At 40.5% G+C, this 10,243-nt stretch overlaps 2 protein-coding genes across 6 annotated transcripts in view; one reads left to right on the top strand and one right to left on the bottom strand.

Annotated features, from left to right (window-relative positions):
- Positions 1 to 163: 163 nt before the first annotated feature.
- TEX47 (testis expressed 47) lies at positions 164 to 2,141 on the top strand. The gene is made up of 4 exons (XM_075058270.1): positions 164 to 437; positions 1,339 to 1,442; positions 1,826 to 1,890; positions 2,051 to 2,141. Exons 1-4 carry the CDS (start codon positions 164 to 166, stop codon positions 2,139 to 2,141), a joined length of 534 nt encoding a protein of 177 aa, XP_074914371.1.
- A 1,391-nt stretch (positions 2,142 to 3,532) lies between these two features.
- ARHGAP17 (Rho GTPase activating protein 17) overlaps positions 3,533 to 10,243 on the bottom strand; it is a 47,928-nt gene continuing 41,217 nt past the window's right edge. For 2 of the 5 annotated variants that reach the window (XM_075058788.1, XM_075058792.1), the window contains one exon: positions 3,535 to 5,208. In XM_075058788.1, the coding sequence (XP_074914889.1) occupies positions 5,078 to 5,208 (131 nt within the window). In that variant the 3' untranslated portion in view covers positions 3,535 to 5,077. Of the gene's footprint in view, positions 5,209 to 7,578; positions 7,624 to 9,681; positions 9,706 to 10,243 lie in introns of all 5 variants that reach the window. The other 3 variants (XM_075058790.1, XM_075058789.1, XM_075058791.1) reach the window with 3 other exon arrangements.

The following is a 10,243-nucleotide window of genomic DNA, read 5'->3' as shown; positions in this document are numbered from 1 at the left end:
TTGTGTAGCTGCTGATAAACTTATTAAAAGAACGAGAGCTGCTCCCTGCCTGCCTGGAGTGCGTGGGGCTCTGGGGGGTGGCCGTGTGGGGGGGTGGTGGTGGTGGTGCTGCCGGAGGCCTCAGGCTCCACCGGCCCCTCGCAGGCTCCAGGCCCCGGCGGCCATGTCGGAGGAGGCCCCGGCGCTGGGGCGGCCGGATTCACCGGAGCCTGCGGTTCTGGAGCGGCAGAACCTGCTGGCCGTGCGGCGGGAGAGGCTGGGCCGCACCAGGCAGGTAGGAAAGAGGAGGAGGAGGATGAGGAGGCGGCAGGGCTGGGGTGGTGCGAGCGGGCCTCGCCTCTTCTGGCCTCTCCTCTCCCCGCAGTGCCGGTTCCCGCTCCACAGGCTGCTGGTGGTGGCCCGGCTGGGCGAGGGGACGGCGGCGGAGGAGGTGGCAGGTGGGTGTCTGCCCCGGCCGCGGGGTGATGGTGGTGGGGGGGACGGGACAGGCAGCCCCACGCTGTCTGGTCTTGTTGAGGCAGAGCGGGCGGGCGGCTGCTCGGCCGGGGTGCGGGGAACGCCGCCCGCTGCGCTCGGCTTTCGGCCTCATCCCTCGTCAGGTGTCTTAGACCGCAGTAAATATTGCGTGGTTGGAGCAAACATCGCCTACGAAGTGATGGAACGGGGGGTATGGGGCGGTGAGACGTAGAAAACTTGTAGTGGTCCATGAAATAAGAAAAATACAATTTTGTTAAACTGCATAAAGAGAATCATCACTTGGGAATCCTTCCTGAGCTAACGAAAACACAACTGTTGGAAACCCTGAGGGAGGGAGAGAGACTTTTAAGTCCAATACTGTTTTTGCAACCAACTTCATGTATGACTTCCTCAGGCAACTAATGTATACCAAGGGCTTTGTCAGATGAGTGAGATACATTAAGACAATTTTATTTATTATTATTAAGACAATTTTATTTTCTTTTAAACACCTGTATCAGCTAGTGCCAATGTCAAGCAGAAGCAAGGATGCAACTACACATGCAAGACTTCTAACTGCTCTACATTTAGGGCCTTCAGGTGATCTATCTACAGCAACAACTACGTAACTACCTCTTTAAAGAAATGCTAGTGGGAATCAGGAATGTTTAGGAGCTAACATGAATTGCATTGGTACATATGTCAAGAAGAGATTCCCATGGTAGCAATGCTTTCATGTTTCTTCCCAGTAATAAAAGCACAATCTGTGAAGCTGTTGTCTGTGGCAGCAGAGAGCACGCAGAACACACCACACAACACTAACTAGCTGGAACTATCGCTATAAACCATTTGACAAACTGCCAGTTTTTCTTTTGAAACAAGGTTATCACAGAGAATTGTTTGAAAATGCATTAGAAGACCACTCAAGAGAACAAGTCTCAGGTCTGCTACTTCTCTACTCCAGCTATATTCTTCATGTAGTAGAGGTAAGTTACATAAATTCCTAGTGGGATCAAGTAACCTTGATTCATCTTTATACAAATTTGGCTTCTAAGATCCAGCTAACTACAAATGTATAACCATCTCTTACTCCATACATAGGCTTAAAGACCTGAATAATGCTGTGGTGGGTTCAGTAGCTTACCTCTGGTATTTACTCCACCCAGTGATTCAGATAACTGCCCCAAAACATTATCCTGACAGAATCAGATGACATGTTCTGTTAGACGTAATAGGAACAACATGCGTTGTCCTCAGCGCCTGTGACGCAAAGGGAAAGCCCACGTAGGGCAGCTGATGAATTATTTTCATATTCCCAGATTAGTTTGTAATACGCAGTTCTGTAAAAACTCTACCCTTTCCTCTGCAGTCTTGCAGTAGCACAATCCATCTCATCATCCAAGATTTAGCTTCTCTCCAAAATCAAGGTCATAGGTAAGTGTTTCATACTACAGAAGCGGCAGAATGCTTCCTTAAGGTTAAAACGAACATTGGCTACGATTGTATCAAGCTTTTATTCCCCCACTGAGTTACCTGTTGACCACAGAGGAGCTGACATTTTCCAGTTACCATGACCCATCTTTTTCGGATGCAGTCAGCAGCTGACCAGCAGGCTCTTACCCAGTCCTCTGCATTGGAGTCCATCTTCAAGACACGAAGTCTTCAACTGTCAACAGCCTTCATAGGTTTCAGTAAATAGGAAAATCCCTTCCTTAGGAATCAGCTGTATAATTTCTGTACCCTGCTTTGTAAACATTTGTAAATGTATGTACTGGAATTCCATAAATTATCTTTAGAGCATTAGTCACTGCCTTCCAGCCTGCTATCTGCCCTTTCAACACTACTTAACCAGTCCCACATAGCTCAGCCAATTACTGTCTTTAGCTTAACCCAAGTGTTTCTCTAGGGCCCCATACTAATTCACTGAAATCCAGGTTCATTAAAGCTGCATCATTTTCTTTGCTGTAAATGGAATTCCTATCAAAGCAAGCCACTATCACACACCCACATTTGCTTATTAAATCCCTTCTGTTCTTTTGCTTGTTTCTCACCCTCACATCCGACCAGTCCACCCAAAGACCCTTGCACAGTATGTCACAGTAGAATTAGAAACGGTTTCCACTGGCTGGGGTGGGAGGGGTGCACCATGCTGCATGCATAAAATGCTCTAAGCATAGCTCTAGGAATGCAAACAACTCACTGCTTAGTTTATGAAACTTGACCGTCTGATAAAAACTCCTTGCTGTACTTTAAGATGGAATTCACTGTCTTTCCATGCAGTGCTTTACTCCAGGAAATTAAAGTTTTAGTGGTGGCACATAACATCCCCACCAGACTGTTCCCAGACTGGTACGTGGCAATAGCAACAGCTCCTGTGACATGTCCACAAGACTCAATTCAATCACAGTCTACGGCAGAGGTGGTTGCAGAGTGCCTCACCCTCCTACTCCAACTCGCAGCCTGTATTCAAAGTTTTGAGGTAAGCTTCAAATAACTGGGCTGGAAGAAATTTTCCGAGTTTACCCCCCAAAAATCCCCCCAAACCACCCAAGCAAGCAGCCGCACTTATCTTTCAAGCAGTGTTTACAAGCATAAACACCTGAGCAGATTCCAAAAGCAATATTAAAGCATTACAAAACCTCACTATTTTATTCCAAGTTTCTTTCTAGACCTCTGTAGGGTTATTTTGTGCAGCCATTTGATTAACTAATCAATAGCCCCAACATAGCTTAAAGCCAGGTGAAAGGCACTCATGAAGCAGACACCTTACATTGCCTCCTCCCCTGCCCATTGCTCCGCACTCCTGGGAGCAGAGAATACAGCTGGGTTTGGTAAACAAGGGAGTAACTCCAGCCCTGCTGTTCTGGGCAAATTTCCTCAACTTTATCTGCATCATAGCCCTGTGCTCTTATTGTAACTGTATTGAAATATGCTCTTTATTATCAAGGATGACAGTGAGAATACCAGTGAGAGTGTACACACTCTTGCACCTGAGCTGCTAATCCCAGCAGAGACAATTAACTATTTGTGTAATGCTGAAGAATGTGCAAGTCCAGAAGATTTTCTGAGAATTTATTTAAGTCCTTCACAACCTGCCCTGGATTCAGGTAAACTGCATACAGTTTGAGAGATGAACATCAAATTTAAGAGCCAAAAATTCTAGTTGTGTTACTAACACTGACTTCTGAGTTACAAGAGTTTGTTACAGTGCTAGTGTAGTGACAGAGGAAAGCAGGACTACACCCCGCTAACAGGGCTCATCTTCCCTGTTAAGAGATGTCTGAACAGGAAACAACTGGGCAGCCACTAGGATTTCAACCCGGGGCATGGAGAAGATAGCAACTAAAATAAATTTATCATGTCACCAAGAGCAATGTGTCTTGTCAAAGCCTTCACGAAATGCAGTTTTATTTTGTAGTTAAGCCTGAAGTCTAGTTTAATCACTTCAATAAAATGTATTATGGAGTATTAAGGAATTTATAGTTTAAGTAAATTAATTCAACTAGTTATATGAATGTTACCTCAATTGACTGTTTTCCCCTCCCTCCCTCTCATTCACAGAAACAGTATGGCCTGTTCCATCTCACTTCTCTGCATGATACAGGCTGTATCCAGTGTTCCTCTTTGCAGCTAGGCTCATTTGTGTTTAACATGAATCTACACATTAAAAAAATAGATGCATATTCATTCCCAGTCCGCTACATTCCTTAAAAGAAGAACAAGCTGAGCAGCCAGTGACTCATGAGCTACAAAGCCCAGGGAATGACTGTGAAACCTTCAGTGTCCACTGGAAGCAAATGTTACTCACAAACTTGAATAAAGATGCCTTAAGTTGACAAAAGACAATCTTTAATTTTATAAATGTTCACCCAACTGTCGAATCCAAACAGGTGTTTCAAAGTTCTTTCAAAATTCAACTGTTTTCAATAAAAGCACAAAAACCACTTCCACAGTTTCATCTTGAAACAGTTGCAAGTTTCACATAAACAAAAGCAGGCTTGGTTAATACAAATAACTATGAAATAAGTATTAAGTACTGATCATTAAGTAGCAATGAAATGATTAAAGATACAGTAAGTTTCCTTCTACAGTATGACAGTCCTTCAAGGCACTAGAATACATCCACAGTTTTGACAAGGTGACTGATAACCAGCAGTCACCACCAGCACTCTGGCATTTTTTGGTTCATGTTTTAAAAAGAATCTGCAGCAAATCAGTGAGGGAATGTCTCTTGCAAGGCATCTCTTTGTAACGTCTAAGAACTAGAAATAAAAGTCTAACCGTGACATTAAAAAGATTATTTCCATAATACATGCACTTTAAATAACTAATGTTCTGCTTCTTATTCTTTTGGAATTTCTGCTAATACCATCTGTATTAGCAGCAATTATGCTTCCTATGCAAGTTTCTGCAGTAATTAATTCCTTCCATCCAAGATTTTGAAAACCATTGTTGAGACACAGATCATTAAACTTCTTCTGAATGGCTAAATCACTTCCGCCATGATGCACAAGTCACAACTCTACACAGTTTTGCCATATCGTCAAAAGAAGCTTTTCACTGTTAGCTCTGTTAGTTTTCCCACCAGGAGAGGAATCTTTAAAGAGTTTGAGAGTTTCCATTACAGAGCAGTGCTTTCCGTATCATTGTCAATATCAAGCATGAGGTGGTTGTGCAGTTCTTTGCTCGCTGTCTCTGTCAGAAGCTCTGAAGAAGGGTTTTGAAGTGGTTCTTGAACACTGGAATTAGAGTCTGCATAAAAAATGGAATAGCAAGTTTAGCAGTCTGGACAGTGACATCTCATTCACTAGTGTATTTCTGGTGCATTTCCTTAGAAAGAAAAGGGAAAGGAAAGATCAACGAAGGCTTTTCAAACAGAGGGCTGGCACATATGTGCACACATGGACACAAACAGGCTAAGCCAAACTAAAAAAAGCTCACGAGCTGCTTCTCCTACATACCTTTTTTTAGTCTTGTACATAATAAAAGAAAAGCATTTCTTTCTGAAGAATGGAAGACAGCAAGTACGATTTAGTATCAGATTCTTCAATGCCCCTTAAGAGTGGTATGTTACTCCAGACTTTCACATCAAAACAAAATGGTCACTCAGCAAAAAAATTTGGCACCTAAATCATCAGCCAGGTAACCACCACCTATGACTTTTTGAAGCAATAGGAACATGTATGGTGTCAAAAGGAGGCACTGTCACCAGAAAAGGAAGAAATTATTTAAACCAAATGCAGATTAAACCCCTTTCCTGTGTATAACAGGGAACGTCATGTTTTTTGCCTCTTCTGAGGGGAGGAGAGTTTTGTTCAAGCTGAGGTGTCCAAGAAGGACCTCAAAATGTTGCGTTTCTGGTGATTGACTGCCCTGGTAGTTAGCCAACCAGAAAAATCTGTAACAGTTCAAAAAATGTAACTGAAAATACTAAGTTAGTATTTTGGAAAGCTAATTTATAATATGCTGTGACATCACTTACTGCAATCCAGCAGCCGTTTCAAACAGAAAATAATTTAGATCACTTGAATCAATAAAGAATCCAAATAAATGCCTTGCTTTTAAACACAGATGGCATAGACAGGCATCCTATAAAGACTTTGACTCACATCTCAGGCATGAAGTCTTAAATTTAGCCCAGAAGTTACTTTATAAATATTCAAGTTGAAAGTTTCTGAGCTAAATGACATGGAAGAGGCGAAAGCAGACACAGAACTGAAGTCAGAGCGCAGCCTCCCCTGCTTTTCTCTCAGCCTGTTACTGGAGTGCCAGCCAGCTTTACGCAAAGTGCAGTACATTTGTATTCAGTGGTACTGTTAATATAGTAGCTGGAACTCCATCACGTTATGGTCTGACACTGATTAAGCAGTTAAGTGTTCACATCTGTATCGCTCCAACTTTCCCAAAAACACGATTCCAGGACTATTAATGTTTTCTTGCGAGGTGTGAACTATACATTTTTTCCCCAGTCTTGTATCAGCCTTGGGGAATACCATATTCTGCTAAGATAGCATTTCAGTGGTAAATGAAGTCATCCCGAAGGCACAGAACAAATCATCAGTACTGTTATGACTTGTTAAACACCATCACCTGGGGGAATCTTTTAAATACATTCTCTCCCCAGCCCTCATTCTCATTTTGAAGGTCAGTGTCCTGGTTGCTGGGCTATACCCAGTGAACAGTGCCTTGTGGCACCTACAAGACCATCACTGTTCAACACACCTTTGATGGCAATGAAGAAATAATTACTGCAGCTACTTTCAAACCAAACCTTTTCACTTAGCCTCACATTCATGTGTTTAAATTAAGTGCCCAATCCATGAAACCAAGTTTCACAACATCAGCAGCTCTCCTTTATCCCCACTATACTGTATAACTGCTGTTTCTACAAAAGATGAAAATTTAAGTACTTTTAAAAGTCAGCTGACATAAACTTTAGGTTTTTTTTAAAGTCATTTTTACTATTGTTAACAGAAGCAACATTACATAAAAGAATAAAATGCAACCGTGTGAGTTCCCAAATTCTTCTTGCATTTTTCTCTTACTCAAAATGTTCCATGCTGAGCTTGACCTCAGAAGAGATAAGCACAGAACCAAGTAGAGAGGCACTGCATTCTCCCTCATATCTACCAGTACCTGCTGTTTCCTTTTGAACTTTCATTTGAAGTATGGTTCAAAAGGTGTACTTCAACTTTAGATGCAGGCACACAAGTCCTCCCTACCACAACTGCACATTGAAGGATGAATCAGAAAAGGAGGTAACTGAAAGTGTGAGGTGACACAGGAAAGGAGTATTTGTGACAAACAATGGTACAGCTACGTCAAATAAAAAATGAACCTTTGTATAAAACATGTGGATTTCTAGATAGGATTTTCTGTACGTGGAAAAAGTACAATGTGAAACTGGCCAGTCAAAACATGAACAACTTTACAACATTCTAATCTCCAATACTTTTAGTACGTTAATGTAAGAGCGAGCATCAAACAGCCATTCTTTTTGCATGCCACACTAATGATAATGCAAGCAAGCAGTGTTATTTGTGACAGGTTAGTAGTGGGCATTAGCACACACATGATTATGAATTAGCAACATTTTTGGCCAATCATATGCCTTTTCCTTACCATTGAACTTTCCAATACAGTTCCTACTGAATGCAGGTCAAACATCTAGATTATTTAATAAAATTTTTGATTAGAATATTCTTTTCTAGGGCTTATTACTTTAATACCATAAATAGAATTTGAGGCATTACTACAGTCCAGTACATGGACAAATGAATGCAACAGTATCCTGAAAAGAATTCAGAATTCCTGTTCTGATATAACAAAGTTTGCTGGTAGCTTAATTTTGGCTTCCATTATTCCCATCTGTCTTCCCTCACTCCACTATTTAAGGTAAAAATTAAAACCAGCTATTTCACATTGTGAATTAGGTAAGTCAGTCTATAATAAGTGCTTATATGTGCACATGTAAATGTTAGAGCAGATACTCTTATGTAATATGCAGTGGTGTTAATTCAGAACAAATATTAATCCTTAAAAAAAAAAAGGTCTGGAAAGGTGGATGATCCTGTACTGAGCATACTGCTATAGGTAAGTCTGAGTATCATTTCAACTGTGCCCCAATTGTTTGGGTTTATTTTGCAAAACATAATAGATTTTCTAAGTTCCTTTATCAGTTTTGCTAGAGAATCCTTCATCATCAGCTTTCCTTGCCTCCTTTTCCTGCATGGCAGCTTTCATACTGTTGTTTACTGTACACAACTTAAGTGGCCAATTTGCTATCGTTTGCACTTGAAAGGAACAATATTAAGTCTCTCCAGTTTTAACACTGTTTCAACACTGTTGATTTCAATTTTTTTTTATATTTACCCAGACTACAGGATAGTTGTGTACCTCTGTTATGCCTGTAACTTAGCTGAAAAGTAGTCAGCACTAAGTTGTAATTCACAGTCCATATCCAGCCTCAGTTCTGCCAATCACTCCCTTATGGCAGATGCTTGCCTTGAGTAACTTCAACTCCCCCACTAACGAAGCAGCCCCCTGCATACCAGCTGGGTATCATTTAGAAGGCAAGTATTTCTCCGGTTCCATTGGGGTAAAACAAACCCTGCTTGTCTGCTGCTATTAAAGCAATTTCCTCAGAAGCAGAAAAATTCCAATGTGAAAATAAACATGGTCAACCTATGAAACACGACTTAGAAATTAAGGTTAAGTCTTTCCTTGAAGTTTGACTCATCAGCACAGTTCCCATTCTTAACTTATTTGTAAGTGCTGTAAAGATCCAGACCCCAGCCTTATTTCTGAATTCAGTTTTGAAATAAATTGCTCTTGTATTTTAAAGATACTGACAAAAAGAACAGAAGTACAATATGGAAAAGTCTGTTATTTCAAAAAGCAAAGCTACTTTTTAGTTGCTTAAGCAGCCTATTTACTGCTAGTTTCTCAATTAAGAAAACTGTACTTCCAGCTTGACTTCTCAATCCAATACTAATTTCAGTATCTTTCCTGTAAGCAGTCAAATCTTGAGATAATTCAGGAATGCAGCCTCAATTTTTTCAGCCTGTCATGCAGTTGTTACCTTAAAAAGGTAGCATCTCCAACCCATTACATGTGAATAGTAAGATTATTAACATGTCACCTGGCAGCTGCGATTGAACAGACCAGTACTATTAGTGAGGCTGGAGCTGACAGAATGCAAATGCAAACATGCCAGAATGCAGATGCTGCTGGGTGCTTTTCCAAAAAGGGGTTTAGTCACATGAACATGTATTTTGCCAAATAAATTCCAAGTAGTTAAAAATAACTGAAAAACTAAAGTGAAAGCTATATTAAAATACAACCATAAAACCCTGAACTGTAGGAAAAAACATAAGTTTCAGTATTTGCCTGCACTGATGAGAACAAACTTGTTTTAAATGGGTCACTGCTTCACACTTGACTTGTGGACTAGTAGTTCTGGTGACTTTGTGTGAAGTGTTACTCACTTCATAATAATTATTTTTACAATTTGTTTTGAGGAATAACTTAATGATCACAGGACTATTAAAATTAAGCAGCATAGGTTTTAAAATCTCTTACAAACATAATGATATGTAGTAATGAGGTAACAGAGTTGACAGAGAGCACATATTCCAAAGCGCATATACAAAATAAAGCTACAAATAAAATATTGCTGTGCAGGAGCATTTTAGCTTATATTGCATGTTTCTGGTAAGTACAAACCTTATTCGCAGTAACCATCCCCACCTGTGAAGGCATCATGGGGTAAAGCTGTTAGGCAACAGAATTTATACTTTGCATTCCAATACATTAGTCTTATTCTAGAGAAGCTGCAGTGTCATTGGAAAGTTTTAACCATATTAAATATAAGTAGATTTAAAAGCATTAGTCTCCTACGTTCATTATCCCTTCCTTCAGAATTTCCTATAATAAGCAGAGACTCAGCAGGAGTACATTTCAAGATCTACTAGTTTGACTGTCCTCAGCAGTTACAATTTTTTCCCCAAGACTTAAATTAACATTATCCCTATCAAACCAGTAACTACAAGCTTCACGAAGTTCCTGTGAGAAGACAGAAAGTTTCTCTTTACTTCACAAATGTCTCAAAACAGAAGGCAGCAGCTGCATTTAAAATATGAAGATCTATCTAGAAATTGACCTAAGATAGACAGTTTAGTGTATGTGATTCTTCAGCTTCTGGATGTCCAACTTAAAAGCACATCAGAAGACTTCATTCTCATAAGGTAAAACACTCACTGTGTTAGTATCTCGCCTATTAGAACAT

This window comes from Buteo buteo, chromosome 27 (assembly GCF_964188355.1).
Source record: "Buteo buteo chromosome 27, bButBut1.hap1.1, whole genome shotgun sequence".
Classification (NCBI taxonomy): domain Eukaryota; kingdom Metazoa; phylum Chordata; class Aves; order Accipitriformes; family Accipitridae; genus Buteo; species Buteo buteo.
Note: the sequence above shows the minus strand (reverse complement) of the source record. Positions and strands in the feature narration are given on the sequence as shown.

Excerpts from the sequence above, each read along its gene's own strand:
- TEX47 (XM_075058270.1), top strand. The coding sequence starts at position 164 with ATGTCGGAGGAGGCCCCGGCGCTGGGGCGGCCGGATTCACCGGAGCCT. Across the intron at positions 438-1,338 it reads GGCGGCGGAGGAGGTGGCAG|GTTATCACAGAGAATTGTTT; the intron begins GTGGGTGTCTGC and ends TTTTGAAACAAG. Across the intron at positions 1,443-1,825 it reads ATATTCTTCATGTAGTAGAG|TCTTGCAGTAGCACAATCCA; the intron begins GTAAGTTACATA and ends TTTCCTCTGCAG.